Source organism: Myripristis murdjan, chromosome 8 (assembly GCF_902150065.1).
Source record: "Myripristis murdjan chromosome 8, fMyrMur1.1, whole genome shotgun sequence".
Lineage (NCBI taxonomy): Eukaryota > Metazoa > Chordata > Actinopteri > Holocentriformes > Holocentridae > Myripristis > Myripristis murdjan.
The window spans coordinates 32760563-32779169 of NC_043987.1; the positions used below are offsets into that span (position 1 = coordinate 32760563).

Consider the following 18607-nt stretch of genomic DNA (forward strand, 5'->3'; position numbering starts at 1 on the left):
ATCAGGACAGAAAACAAATGTGTTGTTATTTATTTATTTATTTTTGTATGTTTGTTCATTTTTGTCCTCTGCTGACAACTTTTAGTAAAAAGGGCTGATTTGCCCTTCCTTGCTTTTTTCATGTTTGGACTCATTCATGAACACAGAACAAAGGTGATTCTATGCAGTCACATTTATTGAAACACACTTTGCAAGCCAAGACAGTTTGATAAAGACAGGGCGTTCACTTGCACAAGAGACTCTAATGTAACAGCACACAATATGATGACAAACAAAACTCAGCTGACGCGCTGACTGTCATGTTAACAAAGTCACAGATTGCTGCTGCCGCAGAGGGCACACTTTCCACAGCACGGGGTGCACGCAGACACACAGAGGAACACACTGCAAAACACAACATTTAAAGCTGAATTGACTCCACTCAACAGACAACTGCTTTACCCTGCACTCCTGCTGACTTCATGAAGGTGCTGGCACCAGCGGGCCAGACTTTGCAGGTGAAAATGACCTTGTCGTCCCACTTCTTCTTGCTGGTGGTGTACACACTTGTGACGGAGTAGCCATTCTGGGTCTTTTGTGGGGGGGAGTCGATACCATCTTGGAAGTCTAAAACCTGACCTCTGTCTTGTTCACTCCAGGTGATATAGTAGTCAGACTGCGAGGTGCTGGACACCAGACACACCAGAGTGACCTTATCGACTGATTCTCCCTTAGGTATGTCTTCTTCTCGGAGAACGTGGACTACAGGTTTAATCGTGGCTTCACCTGAAAGACACATAGAATTTACCATAAGACCTATTTATCTGGCGCTTTGAAATAGAATGAAACAAGATAGTTCCAGTATTTCTATGTCAACTCAAGTCAAAGTTTACATCTATATCATAACAAAGCAGTTCAATGTGCTTTGTGTCACGGACAAATATGTGTCAAATACGTCTGCATAAATAAGACACATTTGTGTATCAAGTTGACTTGTCCTTGAGAGTTCAAGATTTCTCCACAACACAGTGAGAAAAAGATTTCAGCTGAAATTAGTAACTTCTGTCTGTGGTGTTTGGTAACATACCTCCTTGGTGGACAGTGAGATTTTGAGTGACTGGCGCCATGCCTTCTTCCTTGTAAGCAAAACAGCCGACTTTTCTTACACTTCTCCAGTCCTGCAAGCTTAGGAGCAGTTTACTGGTTTTACTCTTCTCACTGTCTTTCTTGACAGTGATATTGTTGGTATAACTGTTGTCATTAATTTTCCAGGTGATTATAGTTTTAGATACAATGTTTTTGTCCTCTCCTGTGATGGTGCAGTCCAGCTCTACTTCATTGTCTGAGAAAAGCTTTTTTGCATTTGGAGGGTTTAGTTTCACTGTGATGAAAGCTACATGAAGGAGAGGAACAGAGAAAAGGGGGTAAGAAGAATTCACTAAACTGGAAGACCAAACCAAAGCAGAAGTCTTAGCAGTTACGTCTGAGCAGAGAGGAATCTTATGTCATTGCCTGCTCACTATCGGCTCAATATGAGACATGTGCATGTGACAATGTCAGTAATACTGTACCACTGGAAGTCTTCTTGGTAATCGGTCCTCCAGGATGAGGAACCTCACAGCTGAAGACAGATTTACTCTCCCAGTCCGTCTTGTCGACTGTCAGGACACTGATAAGTGAGTCGCTGCCTCTAGCTGTAGATATTTTGCCCTGTGTCACCTCCTCCTCGTTCTTTTTCCATGTGACTGATGAGATTGTTGAGGACAAATCCTCAATCATACATATTAGGGAGTAGGTGTCTCCATTAGGCACGGGCTGCAAAGTCACCGCAGGACGAGTTACCGCTGGACAGGGAGAAGAAAGAGCAGACATGAACAATCCTATACTGCATTCTAACAATTAACAGCTCTGCTGTTTCAACCCTAGGTGTAATATCCCTGTACTTTGGCTAGATGGCAGAGTTGTACTTGTACACTGGCTGGTGCTTAAAGTCAGGTGGAGATGGAGCAGGATGTGTTGCACAGATGTTAGAGCAGGACAGGGAAGAGCGATCACGACAGGCAGCAAGCAGAAGCACCAAGTAACACCAAGGTCCCAAAAAAAGCTCCTGAAATACAGAAGTCAAACATGACACTGAGCAATGGTGCATCACACACACCAGCTGTGAAGCCTGCTCATGCCAGGAAAGGAAAGGCACTGAAAATGTAAATATCTTATAACTATTTACATCCTCAGGCACCTCTCAGATTTTGTTTGGTGACTTCTCACAACCTTTTACACAGACAGTCACCACATTCCTTTTTCTTTCTTTTTTTTTTTCATTTGACCTGAGAAGAAAAAACAAACAAACAAAGAATTATGGATCAGAGCTTTCATATCAAAATTAATCAAAATACAACAATTTGTAACTAGTTCTAACATTTTGATGAGTACAAATTATACTAGGCCTTGCAAGTTTGAGGGAGGTCAATGTTGAGGTTGACCGTGTTGGATTTCTCAGCCATTCTCCTCACTGTGGACCTCATAATGACTCGGGATGTGTCCATCAAGGATTCATGGTAAACTACACAGCTATACACCGCTTCACTGCTGTTCCACTGCTCAAGGCTGAACGATAGCTGGCCATAGACAGAGTAGACTCCGTTGTTTTCTACCAGGTTTGTGGTATTAAATGCATATTTATTTGAAGCTGGTGCCACATCATCAACAAGCCAAGACACCTCAATCTCTTTGGGTTTGAAGTCTTTCACATAGCAAGTCAGGGTCACCATGTTATTTCGAATTTGTTCAACTGAAGGCAGCAGAAAAACTGATGGACACTGAGGCACTTCTCCTGCAAGCATGACAGAAGAGTTAGGCCCTCCTGGCACAGACGAGAGCAGCTGTTATACAACATTTCTTCTACAAGAAGCATTCATAAACAACACTCACCCACATCCATGATCATCATGACCATCATGGACATAGATCGGTCAACGGCTCTCAAACAGACTTTTAATGCACAACTGCAGAATAATGAAACTTTGCTTACCACTCTTTCGATAAGATTTCGTCTGAGGCCTGAACAAACCTGGATGTTCAACCACACAGATGTAATCTATCCCCTTGCTCCACTCCTCATACAGGACGTCAATTATGGCAAATTTGCTTTTCCCATTGCTTTCACTCAGGTTTCTGCTTGCAACTATTACTTGTCCATTCTCGTCCTGCCACTCAACAGACACTTTCTCTTTAGGAGTGACTTCGCAGATCAGCTCAGCGTTTTTGTTAGAAACATGTCCTCCATTGAGATTGGTTTGATTTTTATGTCCAGTTCAGGTTGGCAAACAGTGCAAAGTGCTGGTCCTTCTGTGGGAGGAAATGATGAGCATTTACTAAACTTTCATGACTATGAAGCCTTGACTACTGGAATTGCATTAACAACAATGATAATTTACTCACCTTTAGAGGTCACAGACTTGTTCATATTTATCTTGGGTCCTCCAAACACACATGTAAATGTGTCGCCATCAGTCAAATCACTTCCCTCAACTTTGAGATTGCTGGCTGTGCTGTAAACAGTTGCAGTTTCGGTATGTCTGCCATAAGTAGCAGGTATTGGGTTGGTGATTTCCTGTCCATTTCTCAGCCATTTGATCTCATGTGTTCCGGTGAAAAATCAATGGCAAAGCAGGAGAAGGAACCCTTCGATTCATCCTCGGGAGAGAAGCCCAACACTAAGAGTTGGTTCCTTATGATACACGGCTGAAAAACAAACATACACAAATATATGTATGCAGAAGCAGGGAATAACAAATGTGCAGAAGCAGAGATGAACAAGGTGCAGCAGTTGAGATAAACCTTGGCCGACTTGTCATGAAGCTTTATGAAACTGTAATATGTGTACATATGGAACTGCTCAAACACACAGTGAGTGTCAGACAGAAAAAAGAGCTCGCCACTTATTCTGTCCCTGATACGCGTGTCATCTACGCACCACTGACAGATAGCTTACAGACAGGATTCAGAGAGAGTCGAACACAGTTTCTCTTCTTTCCATTCTTTATGTAAAACTGAAATAAACACAAAGTTACATCGCTTTAGTTACAAACATATACAGCACAAATGAATTTATATTGCTTATGTGCACCTGCTACAACAAGAAACTACATTTAGCTTGGCTTACATTTTTAACTTTTACCCTTAGCATGCTTAGCAAATTAAATAATCACAGTGTAGTTTGTTTTAACTCAAAAGCATGAATTTCAAATTATATGGATGTCTATTTGCACAAAACACTGAAAAAGTATGAACTTACAAGCAAAGAGAGGAGCTCTCTGTCTGACCGCATGGAAAGATTTTCACTTTAAGTTTCACTTTTCCTGGCTGACTTCTAGCCTATGAGTCATGTGATCTGAACTGACCACTCAGAAAACACTTAAAAGTCAATATTGTTTTATATCACAAACCGCCACCAGGTGGTGCAAAAAAGAATGAATTTGAGGCCACAGAATGTGTGCCATGACACCACTGTCAATGACCTTTACAAGGACTAGAGCTTTAGTACTCTCTTCTGCATAGACACTGACTGTACAGGAAGCCAACAAGTGGAAACCAACCTTTGACTGGACATTTTCTGAGCCGTGAACGTTCATTGAAAGACAGTAAAAGTGCAGGCAGGCAGATTGGAAACAACACAGGTTATGAAAGTAGATGGAGGCAAGTAGAACATATTGCCATAAAATGTATTAGCCAGGTGTAGAGAACATAGAAGAGCAGGAAATAAACTAGACTGAGCCAACAAGTCAGTTTGCATAGTGCAAGCTCAAGCCTCTCCACCGAACTCTGTACCTGCTACTGACTCAACACATGATAATATTTATAGATATGAGAAGCTGTTTGATTTAGTAATAACTGCAGTCACATTCAATTAAGAATGATCATGCTGTACTTTGTGTCTGCTTTTATGCTATTTTCATGTGTCATATAACAAATTAGTATGGTACCTTTGTGGATATGTTAAAAAAAAAACCTTAAAGTTACAAAAGGTTCTGGAGGGACATAACGTCACAAAATTATAAAGCAAGGGGGAGACAAAGTAGAAAAATTACAAATAATTAACAAGATATTATCACATTGTGATTAATTAATAGAGGTTAGGTCATCCAACTATCTTCAACAGATGCACAAGAACTGATGCTATAGAATAATAATCACAATAATAATAATAACCAAACCAGTTAGGACTTATTATTATGATTTAGCCTACTTGAAACTGCAGTGACTAAAAATGCATACATTTCTATATTGCCTCAAATTATTAAAAAGTATACCAAATTTCAAACAAGTTAATTAGTTTCTGGATTGACTAAGTATGTACATAAAAGTTGAAGTGAATCTTACGCTTTGGTTTGGGAATGGGGACCTTAACTGATCCTGCTGGATGGTTCACGGTACAGCTAACGTTTTGTTTCAAGTCTGATCTCTTCACTCGGATCTGGCTGACCGCTGAATAGTAGCTGTCCTTCTGAACTGCAGGGTACTGAAGAGAGTCGGGCAGGTTCGTCCCGCTGGCAGTGGCACAGCTGAAGGTCAGGGAGGCGGGCGTGAAGCCGGTGGCGAGGACACCGACAGTCACCGTGTTTTCGTCTCAGAACCACATTGTACCAGAGGAAACACAGTAGGGGAGACTGAGGTAAGATGAGCCATTTTTCATATTTAGGATCACTACATCAAGGCAATCATAGTTTTGTCACTAACTAATATATCTGCATATATTTCAGGATGTTGTGCATCTCTTCAAACAAACAGAATGAGTGTAAAAATAACTGTTTCTATAATATAGTATGTCCAAAAAAAGTGGTCTCGTGGCACAACTTACCCCGTGTATGGGGTAAGTTGAGCATAGGAGCGGGGTAAGTTGAGCCGTATCCCTACTCCCACCCCACCTTCCTCCCCACCTCCATCCCACCCCTCCCTCACCTTCTCCCTCCCTAAATAACAGTCACTTCTTCACATTCATGTGTATTTTTATTTATTAAACACAATTCAACAGGTACAATAAACAGCTGTTTTAACAGGCCTTAAAGTGCGCTTGGGAAGAGAACATTAACAGCTGTGTTTTTGGAAAGAAAACACTAGAACACTAGTTTCTTGGTGTCCTTGCTGACAGTAAGGTCAGTTATGAACATATGAACGTAACACATTTGAACATTGAACCAAAATACACTTACCCCATACACTTAATAAATAATTAATATTTATTTATTCATTCATTCATTCATTCATTCATTTGTTCGTTCATTCAACATTTCATATTTATTTAATATTTAAGACATTTAGGCTACAGCCAAAATACACTTATTAAGTGTATGGGGCTTACTTGACTTAAGCCCTTTGCTCCTCTTGGGTGCATAGGGCACTGACAAATATCCTCCATTTCACCCTGTTCATGGCTTTTTGCTCAAGCTCTCCCCAGTTGAGCCCACTCTCCGACATTTCTGCCTCTACACTTCTTCTCCAGCTGTTCCTGGGGTGGCTCAACTTACCCCTGGCCAAATGGCTCAACTTACCCCAGAGTTACCATTTTGAATTTTTTAGTCCCCAAAACTAAAATGGTGCACTTTTATGCTAGGTTTATGACCTCATGTTGTAGCTCATAGATACCACAACTGATGTATCAAACAAATTTAAAATGATCTGTTTTGATCTTAACACAATTCTCAGGAAACTGATGATAGACTGAATTCACTTTCAAGAGTAAAAAATGTTTTTTTGGAAATAAATGTCTAACCACTTTACCCATGTGGTTCTTACCTTCACAGACTCCATGAAATGATGCCTTCCTCTTAAATATTTGGTCAAATGATCAATGTTTTTTACCGTTTCCTAGCAACAGGGGGTGGCTCAACTTACCCTTTGGCTCAACTTACCCCAGTCTCCCCTAGGGGCCTTTGATGTGGCTGAGGAAAAGAAAAATATTTCTCATGAGGATATTGAAATAAAAGTTTGATTCCACATGACAGAATATTTTAACATGAGTGATAACAAAGAGAAGCCCATGGCAGCTTTGTCTTGCAGCTTTCATATCCCAGTTATTTACAGGTTGTATATTAAAAAGGTTAATTTGGCCTACAAATTAATGTTAACCACAGTTTTTCTTTTATAAAGGCCTGTAAGGTGAATTGTTTGTACCTGACAAGTTTCAGCTACCTTGCTTCTGCAGCCTTCATCAGAGGTGTCACGTGATGTTGGTGTGACGTCTTCTGTGATGTATTATATGGATTTTGCCATCCCACCTGAAGTGATGGGATGGCGGTGTCCAGGGGCGGGGCGCCCTCTGCCGTCTGGTGGTCTGCTGAACGACCGGGGGTGGCCCTGCAGGACTGTGTCCCAGGTGTGGGAAAGTTGGTAGGCTCCTTCATCCCAGTTGACAGTCTTTGGGGCCCGCTTCCTGATTTCAACCGCCTCCTTTATCCACCGATGGAGCCTGTTGCTTTCCGTTCTGATGACCTTGGCTGCGTCCCAGTTCATTAGATGGTTTTCCCTCTTGCAGTGATCTGAAATAGCAGACTTCAGATTTTCCTGCGTTGCTTTCAGTCTTGTTGCACTGAACTGGGACGCAGCCAAGGTCATCAGAAAGGTCATGACCTGCTCTTCGGAGAGTCTTGATGAGTCCACTGCGGACGTTGTTAGAACTAGTGAACTCAGTGTCTTGCATGAGACACCATGCCCGACTAAGAGGTGGATCATTCATATAACGGTTAATCCCGGCTCTTAATCCGATGTAGCTGCCAATTGCATAGTGTTGGCCCTGGCTGTTCCTCACAGCTCCATAAAACTCTCGCAAGATTTTGTTCATGTCCTCTCTACTCACAGTGGAAAAATCTACTCTTTGCCCGGTGTTTGAAAGGTAATCTTGGAAACATTTTACTGCCCAAGACGTTGACCGGGCCGTACTGGCCTCATTTCTGGACTTCTCCAGCTGATCCAGCTCTTCGTTTGTCACTGGCTTGTATCTCTCCATTTTTTGTTCTGTTCTGTCTTCCTCTTTGAGCCATTCATCGAAAGTTAGGCCACCAAATAAATCAAAATTTATAATAAAATTATCCATTCTGCAGGTTAACAGGTGATGGCGGCTTTGGATGCGGGCTTCAGACAAACGTTTCTTGTTGCCATGGAAACTACATAGACTCGGGCAATAAGATAGGCGGAGTAATATTTTCAGTGAAGAGGTTTTTTTTCATTTGAGCACGGCTAGCCGTGCTCAATTGCTCATTTGAGCACATTCTAAACGTCTGATTGACCAATCAGATTGCTCGGTCGGATCTACGTGTTGTATAATGGTTATTTAAGTTGACAATTCTTACCTGATGAAACAGTTTCTGTTGTACTCTTCCCCCAGGAGTCAAAAGCACCATAGCACAGCGCTAAATCACTCATTTTCAAAAGGCTTCATCTAGTCAATAACTAGTTTGAAAAGTCTATAACTTTACTTTTAATAGAGAATAATATTACAATCCATTTGAATGACCAAATGCCCTAATATTACAGCTTTTTTTCTAAGATCTTGTCTGATACTGAGGATTTTGCCCTTTCCTTTCTTGCTCTATGACTCTGTCAGGGAACACTGAGAAATAGAAAAGCTACAAGTACAGTCGGTGAATCTGCACAGATTTACAAACAGCACCCACAAATGATATGTTTGTAACTCCAGATTTGTTAACTGCACCCTCAGTAAAAAGAGTCAGTTTGGTCTTGAGATGAAATTGTTGCACCATTAGTGATCGAAGAAGTAATACAGGCTAAAAATAAATGTACCAGCACATGGGGCACAAAGTCAGTCGATACTGAAAGCACTGCACCGATACTGTTAACCAAACGTGTTCCACATTTTCAGCTGGGACTGCAGCATTTTCCTCGAAGAGCTGAAAGTCTTTTATTATAGAGTTTGGCAACACCTGATCAGGACACAATTGCACAAAGCTATCCCAAAACAGTCTGCAGTGAGTGTGTGTGTGTGTGTGTGTAGTGTGGTCAGTGCAGCACGTCAACACCCTCACTTCTTGGATCAAACCAAGTTAAACTGAAACTTTACATCTCCACAGCAAAGGCGCTGTCCTGTGGTAGGAGGAGAGTGCTGCAGACCCCCATCCTCTCCTTGAGCCCTCAGGCTGAGGGGGCAGCTGGTGGAGCAGGTCCAGTGTCTGGCTGCTGACTGCCCTGTCTCCCAGAATGCTTATAACATCTATAAGAAGGTTGCAAACGCTGAGGATGCTGTGACGACATCTGCTGAGGGTGCAGGAGAGTTTTCATAGCAGCAAAAATAGAAATTATAACTGCTACAAATGCCACACTAACTTTGTATTTTCATGATCACATCCCATTTCAACTCAGCTGTCTCACTGAGGAGCACAGCACTGGAGGGCTTCTGGAAACTAACAGCAGTGACAAGCAAGAGGGTAGAGGGTACAAATGTTCAGTGAAACATCAAACACTCCTAAAAAAATGAGAACTTACCAACACTTGGCTCCTCATAACCTCTGTACCAATTAGACCAACTCTAAATTTGTCCAGATTTTACCAGGATATTCTACCAGTAAAGGATAGAGCTCATTAGACTCAATTTATTCCCTCAAAAAAAAAAAAAAAATCATGGAAATCACAATATCAATGAGTAACATATACACATATAATATATGCACACACCACAATCATCAACACAGATAATTTAAGATGTAATGATACACCCACAACCACACACATACGCGCATGAAAAAAAACAAATAAACAGTAACGTCATCATCAGTGTAATACGGTCCCAGCTGGCCTTTTTGAGATCTACAATAAAAACTGTACCAGGTTCTTCTATTCTATCATACAACTCTATTATCTTTAAAGTCTGTCTAATGTTATCATATAGACTTCCCCCCTTCACAAATCCTGACTGATCTTGCAAGTCGGGTTTTTATATTCCGTGTTGTGTTCCTGTTTTAAAATGAGTGAAATCAGCCCTTCTTGTTGAGTTTTTGCTGGCTCCCTTTTCATATACAAACAATTAAAACATGCCAACATATGATCTTTATCGTGGAGATGAAAAGTTTGATAGAATCCAGCTGGTATTCCCTGTTCGCTTTGGCTTTTAAAAGCTTTTGAGGAGTTAAGGGCCACAGACATTTCATCTTCTGTAACTGGTCGTTCACTTAAGGCTTTCTGTTCAGATGTGACCTGTTTGCTGGGAAAAAAGGTTGTGTATTAGTCCTTGAAGTTGTTTTTTACTGTATTTGGCTGCTGTTACTTTTAGACCATCCCTTGCACACACTAGATTTATTGAATGTCTTTTTGGTCATTTGTTTGTTTGTTTAATTTATGAGCTCATACCAAAAAAAAAAAAAAAAAAAAAAAAAAAAAAAAACACCACAGAGATCATAAGTACTCCTGTGTATGGAAATGTTCTTTAAGCAAAGTAAAAAGCATGAAGCCTTTCACAACACAGCAGCTTTTCAGGGGATTTGTGGGCTGTTTTGTGTTTTGTGTTATTTTGGTGTGTGATCAGTGTACAGTTTTGACTGTTTACACAAAACACAATATTTTAGTCCATTGCGCCCAAAAAAGGTGTCTGTCTTCTTCGAGGAAGGTTATTTGCAAGTCTGACAGTTTCTAGAAAGTTTCACTCTCCCAGGTGTGGTCCCAGAGGTACAGAGAGAGGGGGGAGTGACTCTCTAAAGACGATTTCTTTGGAAACCACAGAAAACTGAAAGTCCCTTTTAGCTCAACTTTTAACAGAAGTGATACTGACTTGTTTTACATGTTCACTGACTTGTGACAAAAGTTGGTTAAAGAAAAAGGCAAAAACATTATATGCCACACATATTGTAACACTGCAACAATATAAAGAGAACAGGTTGATGAAAATGATAATGTTTTCATAAAATGACATGATGCACAGGAAATGCATTTTGGAATGATGTCATCATTATTTGTGAATTCGAATAAACCTGCCAAATATTTTAATACTAAATTTTACATTTTGACTGACAGAAGTGCAAATGGCTAGATATTATGTTCAGTTTTTTTTTTTTTTTCTTTTTTTGTTTTTTTGTTTTAGGAAGCCAATATTTCTCTTTTTAAATGACAATTACAGCAGCTCAATTAAAATTAAATTGTGCACACAAAAGGAATTTTTTTAGGAGGAGCTGTGAAATATGAAGTAGAACTGTATGTATGTCATGCATCCATTCACTCCTCTTCATTTCAGTGTTTCTTCATCTGAAAAAGATATCAAATGATTAAAAACACACATTCATATTTGATTGTAACTTTATTTGGGTGTTTATTTCATGAATAAATGCTGTCATTCATTTTACTAAGCTGAATTAATTCTATGTGTTTTTCCTTTCAGGATCAAGGGGCAATGTATGTATGGCAATGTAGAGTGTCCAGTCTTCCTGAGTAACTTATCTTTGGAACCGGAGGAAATCAGAGGAGTCAGCAAAATAAACAAAACAAAACATGCAAACACGGGGAAAACATGCAGGCTTCACTTTTTGTCTGGCATTTTTACTGCCTGAAATTGGGTTTTACATCTTATTTTATAGCTTGTAAATGACTTTGTGAGACTTTATGTTTATTCAGACTGTGATGTCATATTCCAGAGCTAACCTTCAAACAGTTTGACTGTAAGAGAAAAAAGCCTGCTCCTTTACCTTGACCAGGCTGAATATCACGCTATAGGAGACAGAGAAAAGGAAGAGGGCTGTAAAGGTGGAGGCTGTGGACCTGTGGCCTGTGTCACCTCCTCCTCGTTCTTTTTCCATGCGACTGACGAGATTTTTGAGGGCGAATCCTCAATCATACATATTAGGGAGTAGGTGTCTCCATTAGGCACGGGCTGCAAAGTCACCACAGGAGGATTTATGACCTCTGGACAGGGAGAAGAAAGAGCAGACATGAACAATCCTATTCTGTATTCTAACAATTAACATCATTTTTTTCTTTGAGTCATTTTCACCTGTAAAGGACAAACTCATCCGCCTGTGGATGAACTGAATTTTAGGCTTTTATGCTAAACAATAGATAGACAAGGAAAATGAAAACGGTAAATACTGCTGAAGAGCTGCAGTGATAAAACAGCTTCAACAGGGAAATGCATGTGGACCTGTTAACCAGACATTACATGGGCACGTTAGTAAATTAAAAGTCAAACCATACTTTGCACTGCCACATTTTGGGGGACTCCTGCATGATCCACGGAACAACGAAAAGACACAGAAGAATCCCAGTCGGCTCTCTGTACTTGCAGCAAACTGACCCCCGTGTACCTGTTGTTATTCAGAACTGGAGGATACTGAACAGCAGTCAGGGCTTTCCCACTGGCGTCTTTCCAGGTGAAGGTTAGGTCATCTGGGTAGAAGCCGGAGGCAAGACAGCCAACAGTGACTGCCTCTCCGGTCCCAGAGTTACATTGTGTCAAAGGGAATACAACCGGTGCAACTGTGTCTGTGGAAGATCACACTGAATTAGTTTCCAGTCATACAGAAATGCAATCATAAACAGCTGAACAGGATTTATCAATAAGAACATTGTTAGACTGTTTCCATGAAATGCAAATACTGGGAAATGAAGAAACAGATATGTCACCAACAAGATCAATATAAGAATAATGACAACAGTTTTGTCTCTCATCCTACTTGTCTTTCTAACCATTTCCTTACTGACAAGAATATCATCAATATCAGTATCAATATCAATGATAATATCAATATCGATTTTATCTGTTTGTATGGACAGATGCATTCTCTCTGCTAACTGCATCATTTTGTGGAGCCTCAGCATTTTTCTCTGAGATCAGTTGGAAAGTTGTTTTGGATTTTTTTTTTTTTTTTTTTTTTTTTTTTTTAACCATCCTATAATATCATAATATAAAAATTCTGTACTCATGTATTTGTTTATTTTTGTGTTTGTTTGTTTGTTTTACTGACCTGTATTGGCTTTCTCCTTCATGGTATTCTCTGTTAAATGTTTGCTGTTTGCATAAAATAATATGATCAAATTTAAACAAACAAAAAAATTGTAGCATAGTAGTAGTATATAAAGTATATAGTATATAGTATAGTATAGTCATGTTGTATATCTGTATAGTATATCTGTATCTGTATAGTAATTTGTAGTATAAGTGCTTTAGCCTACTCTTGTATTAAAAGACAAAATTATTGCTGTGTATTTTTCAGTAACAGCTGAGAAAAATATTAAATAATTATTTATATTATTATACTTCATTTAAACATTAACTAATAAATTATATTATTATTATTTAAATATTGTCTTTGATGTCCTGTTGTTCAAGTGAGACCCCTATCACTCTCTGTATTTAGATCTAATACCTAAATTAGATTAAAAATAGATATGCCAAAATCCAGAACCAGTGGCTGCTTTGGCAAAAGTACTAAAGCCAAATTATCATAGTAATTGGTAAAATGGGTCATATAATATTTTTGTTGTTGTTTGTTTGTTTGTTTGTTTGATATTCAGATACAGTCTGTATTTTACACAAATTGTCTCATATTTATCTAATGAATATAAACAAATAATCAAATTAAAAGTGAAAAACTATCAGCAGCTGTAGACTTTCATCCACAAGATTCAGAAGCATAAAAACTAAAACTTTTTGCTTTCTAAGAAATAGCTGAGGAAAATCAGATCTTGTTTGTAAGCCAAGCTTTTCCCGTCTCTCAAGCCACACTAAAAATTTAAAAAGGTCGCAACATAACTATTTTCCCCATCAGGAATATCTTTTGAAAATAAAATAATAAACTGGCTACTGAAATAGTATGTTAAAACAGACTTACCTGAGGAAACAGAGACTTTGGTCCCGCTGCCCCAGTAGTCGAAAGCATCACAGTGCTACGTCTCCATTCACTGCATGAACAAAAACCCTCAGCACCATAACACTGCTTTAAATCCTTGGTAAAAGCATAAAATATAAAGAAATCCATGTTATTTTGCAGGTAATTTTGATCCCTCAGTATCACATAAAGCACTTTTTTTTTCTTCACACTTAATGCTTTAAGTTACAGTTCACTGTAAGACAACACTTTGATCTGCATAATAAATATAACTACTGACGACTAATTAGCCGACTGAAAATGACAAACATAACAGGTGCAGTGTATTCCACTGCAATTTTGATTTCTCCTGCTATTTTTTTCAGCAGAATAATGGATAAAATGTGAAGTTTTGTGGCCTAGGGTTTTTGTATGGGTGTATTTCACTGTGTCCAAACCCCAAACCATGCCCTCATCTCTCCACTGGAAGACATAAAGTCCACACGTCTGCTCTCAGCAGATGCTGTGCACCAGGGCCGGCTTTTGGCATTGGCGGTATAGGCAGTTGCCTAGGGCGCCATCTGCTGGACGGGCGCCGCTAGCGGCCAGAGTGGCGCCGGCAGCGGTAGTTTACCGGCGGGTTACCGGCAGGTTTTTGTCGGCGTCGGGGGTGGGGGCAACCTAGGTAGAGCCGGCACTGCTGTGCACAACACTAAACTCTGACTCTAAACTCTGAGGAAATGTCAGACAGCTGCTGAAAATGTCTTATTCTGAAAAACAATGAACTGTTATTATTCCATAATTTTCCAAATTTGATTCATGAGTGAGAGAAAAAAAGCAAAATGGTTTCATTACAACTTATAATTATCACTCCCAAAGACCTCTTTAACATGAACATTTGAGTTGCTTTCCTAATATTATTAAACTATCTTTTATAAGTTTAATTTGAAATGCCCTTACTGGAATAGAAATAAAAGAAAATAAATGTAATAAATCATCCCATATCCTGGCTGCACTTGTTTTCTTTTATTTCCCCTCCACTTTGTTGTCAAGCAAAACCGTTTTTAAAAAAGCGCTGTGTAAATAAATGTTATGATGATGACGATGATGATGATGACAGTGATGATGATGACAATGACAGTGATGATGATGATGATGATGATGATGAACGGTCAGACTCTGAACTCTGGTGAATAAATGGATTGAACAGGAAATCAGAGCTCAGTGGTAGAGGGCTGTTTTAGTTATGGATCTGATGTGTGTCAGAAATTACATTCATTCATTCATTCATTCATTTTCCAAACCGCTTATCCTCACAAGGGTCGCGGGGGGTTGCTGGAGCCTATTCCAGCACACATTGGACGGAAGGCCAGAAATTACAGATGAAGTAAAAAAAAGAAAAAAGAAGAAGAAGCAGGAAACATGTGTAAGGTATCCAGCCTGCATTTTTATCCACTAACCAGCTGCTTTGCAGTCTACCTTCTGTTTAGTTTCCATCTGGCCCATCAGCTCACAGTTCAGCTGTGCAGAACCAGCCAGGATATTTATATTATTGGAAAACTGACGGGCTGGGCTGCTGTTGGATTAAAGCATGAGGTGCTGGGCTGGGAATTAGAAGACATCAGGTCCTTCAGTGCAGCCTGGGACACATGTCTGTTTGTAGGCTACTCCAAATGTGATGTGGACACATGTGTTCCAGGCCACCTCTGGGTGTGGCCTCAGCGATCAGATCTCAAGACATATTGAGGACACACTTTCCCACCTGTACGTAGGACTGTCCACTTGTGATTGGATGATCCATGACACATGTTAATGCAAGGTGGAAACATGACCTCAGAGACCTTCAGGAGTCTTGGCTGGTCCTGGTCAAGTGGTCTGGCTAAACGTATTCCTTATTTCTGACATGGAGATTCACACATAAGGTCGTCAAATGACAAGTGGTAACTAGGAAAGTTTTTGTTGTTGTACTTGCTGCTTTCAGAGCTGAAGACGATCATTCTGTTTTTTTTCTAGAAGAGTAAAAAAAAAAAAAAATCACTTCAAAATTTGTTGAACAAAGAAATTTGCTTTATAAGGACATTAAAAAAACTGGATGAAGTGGTTGCCCAGAGGCTCTTTTTGTTCCTGACTCTCACACCGACACATGCAGTAGTTTTTGTCCAGCTCTGTGGCCTCCTGTATCACTGTGTTTTGTTCGTGCACAGTAGTAAACAGCCGAGTCTTCAGTCTTCAGACTGTTCATCTGCAGATACACCTGGTCCACATTGTTGTCTCTGGAGATGGTGAAGTGATTCTGCACCGATGAAGAATAATGTTTATTGCCACCACCTGGAGCAGAAATGTAGGCAACCCATTCCAGTCCTTTTCCTTCAGCCTGTCTGATCCAGCTGATGTATGCAGCATCATCTGATATCCCTGCATATGTACAGGTCAGTTTGTGGGATTCTCCAGGCCGCTTCACCACTGGTTCAGACTGGGCCAGAGTCTGACTGCAAACACCTGGAGAGAAAAACAGCTGGATGAGATTAGAGCTAAACAAAATCCTTTACAGAAAAAAAGTGTGAAGCGTTCTTGTGCCATTCACCAGTGAAAGTTGATATTATCAGAAAGGTGAGACATGTAGCTACTGCCATGGTGAGTATTGGAGTTTGTCTGGTCAACAGTTTGGTCTCTCTGTCAGTTTGGAGTGAGATAAATACAGATGGAGGAGAGCAGAGTTTTGCATTGACTCCTCCTCACAGGGAGAGAAAATCAAAGGATTATCAAATGAAGGAGGGGAACTGGCTTTAATGTTCAGCAACTGAAGGAATTTGATACACATGATAAAATATTTATATTGTTACTGTGTTTTTTCAGTGAAAGAGAGAGGATCGATGTGGATGTGGATTGATGTAGCCTATTAAAATCAATATCTGTTACTCAAGCATGAACGTTGTTTTTCTTGCTTTTAGTACTAGTTCAAGGTTGACAACTGCAAGTTGAAGAGCACTAAAAGAAAGTTGTAGGTTTTCAACAGCATGTTGTCCAGAGTCAGAAAACAATATGCTTTTTTCCACACAAGAAACAATATCATCTATAAATAATGTAACAGCAGAGATGATACCATGCATAGGTCTGATACTAGACTGGTGAGAGTTCAAAACTGAATATTTAGAGAACAACACATTAAGTTGGACATTCAATTCCAGGATTTTTTGCCAGACAGGAAAGTTTGGATATTGAGCAATAATTATTGCCTCCTTTGTACAAAGGAGGAGACATATATTGTTGGCCTACCATCAAGACTTACTGTTATGTGGAAATAACTCTAGCGAGGTGTCAAAATAAATGTAAGAGTAAATTCTTTCAATAAATTATTCTTAAAACATCTGAAGTAGACTTCAGTAAAGAGTGTTTACCCTGGATTGTGGCACACTGGATTGCTACAACCCCTCCTGTGAATTGCGAAATAAACTGCATTATTTTTGGGCGTTCATGTTTTCTTGGTGAATGTGTTTTTACAGCTCTGACATGCTTCAGTGCTTTGTAAACAGATCAGTGTGGATCAGTTTTTGCACAGCTTCACAGGCTCCTGTGTCACTGTGGCTCTCGAGCACAATAATAAACTGCAGAGTCTTCGGGTTTCAGACTCTTAACCTCTAAGAACACTGCATTTTGGGAACTGTCTTTGGTGATGCTGAACTGGCCTTGGACGGCTTGGGCAAATATTGCGCCAGTTCCGCTATCAATGCGCCTAATCCATTCCAGTCCCCTGCCTGGTTTCTGGCGAATCCAGTGCAGCCAAGCCAGAGAAAGTCCAGACACTTTGCAGGACAGAGTGACTGACTGTCCAGCTCTCTTGACCACCGGCTCTGAGGAGGTGAGGGACTGGCCCTGAGCAGCTGAGAGAGACACAGAGTTTAGACAGTGGGAAGCCAGCAGACAATCAAAGCTCTTTTCCTCTTTTCCTCCACTGGATACAGACAAGTACGCTTCACTCACCTGAGATGAGAGCCAGGAGGAAGACACCTTCTACAGCTGTCATGGTGGAAATTTGTGGAGTCAGCTGAGAGAGGCTAACATGAGACTGAGAGGACAAAACATATATACTGTACAGGAGGAGGGGAGGAGACTGTGATGTGTGTGCTTATTTGTGTTTTGAAGATAAAGTAATGCTAGAAGAATTTTCACATTAACTATTACTTGATTCAATCTATTTTGGGTTGTGTATAAGTAACAGCTCTGTGACAGCTTTTCCGCTGGAAAGAGCAATCTTTAATGTCTGTTCAAAACCACAGGACCCCTGAACACCAACAACGAACTTGACACATCACTTTACTGTGCAGCATGTCACTCCACCCAGTTTAAACTATCCTAACCCCTACACACACACACACACACCGTAGAGTGTGATAGAGTTTACATAAACATCTAAAAATGTATCTACCATTAATCAAATCATTAAAAAACTGGACCAATACCAAACTCAGATAATTTCAAAACAATTCTTCACAAAAATGAATCTTATATGACAGTAAGTTATTATCAAAGAGATCAAGGCTGAGCTGGACTGGACTACAGCTGAATGATCACTGGACAATATTGACCTACAACCTGGAAAAACATTTAAAGACTAAAAAACAGACTGTGATTATAGTTTGTTTTCTGTATTAAAGTAATCAAAATTAAATTACATTAAAAGAATAAAAATTAAATTATTAAACTAAAAAACATACTGCAGGCTGTCTAGTCATGCTTTGCTCTTGTCAATAAACTGTCAAATCAACGCTAACCCTAAAGCAAGACACTGGGAGAGTGAATGAATAAGGGGAAAAAGAAATATAATG

At 39.8% G+C, this 18607-nt stretch overlaps 1 protein-coding gene across 1 annotated transcript; it reads right to left on the reverse strand.

Moving 5' to 3' along the window:
• Window positions 1–175: 175 nt before the first annotated feature.
• LOC115363699 (uncharacterized) lies at window positions 176–17805 on the reverse strand. The gene is given in 14 exon segments (XM_030057977.1): window positions 176–765; window positions 1067–1372; window positions 1551–1823; window positions 5362–5604; window positions 5607–5648; window positions 7257–7637; window positions 9056–9246; window positions 11685–11880; window positions 12169–12456; window positions 13772–13774; window positions 13806–13860; window positions 15946–16035; window positions 17430–17662; window positions 17763–17805. Coding segments are annotated over 14 exon segments (2688 nt in total). The 3' UTR covers window positions 176–421.
• Window positions 17806–18607: the final 802 nt, after the last annotated feature.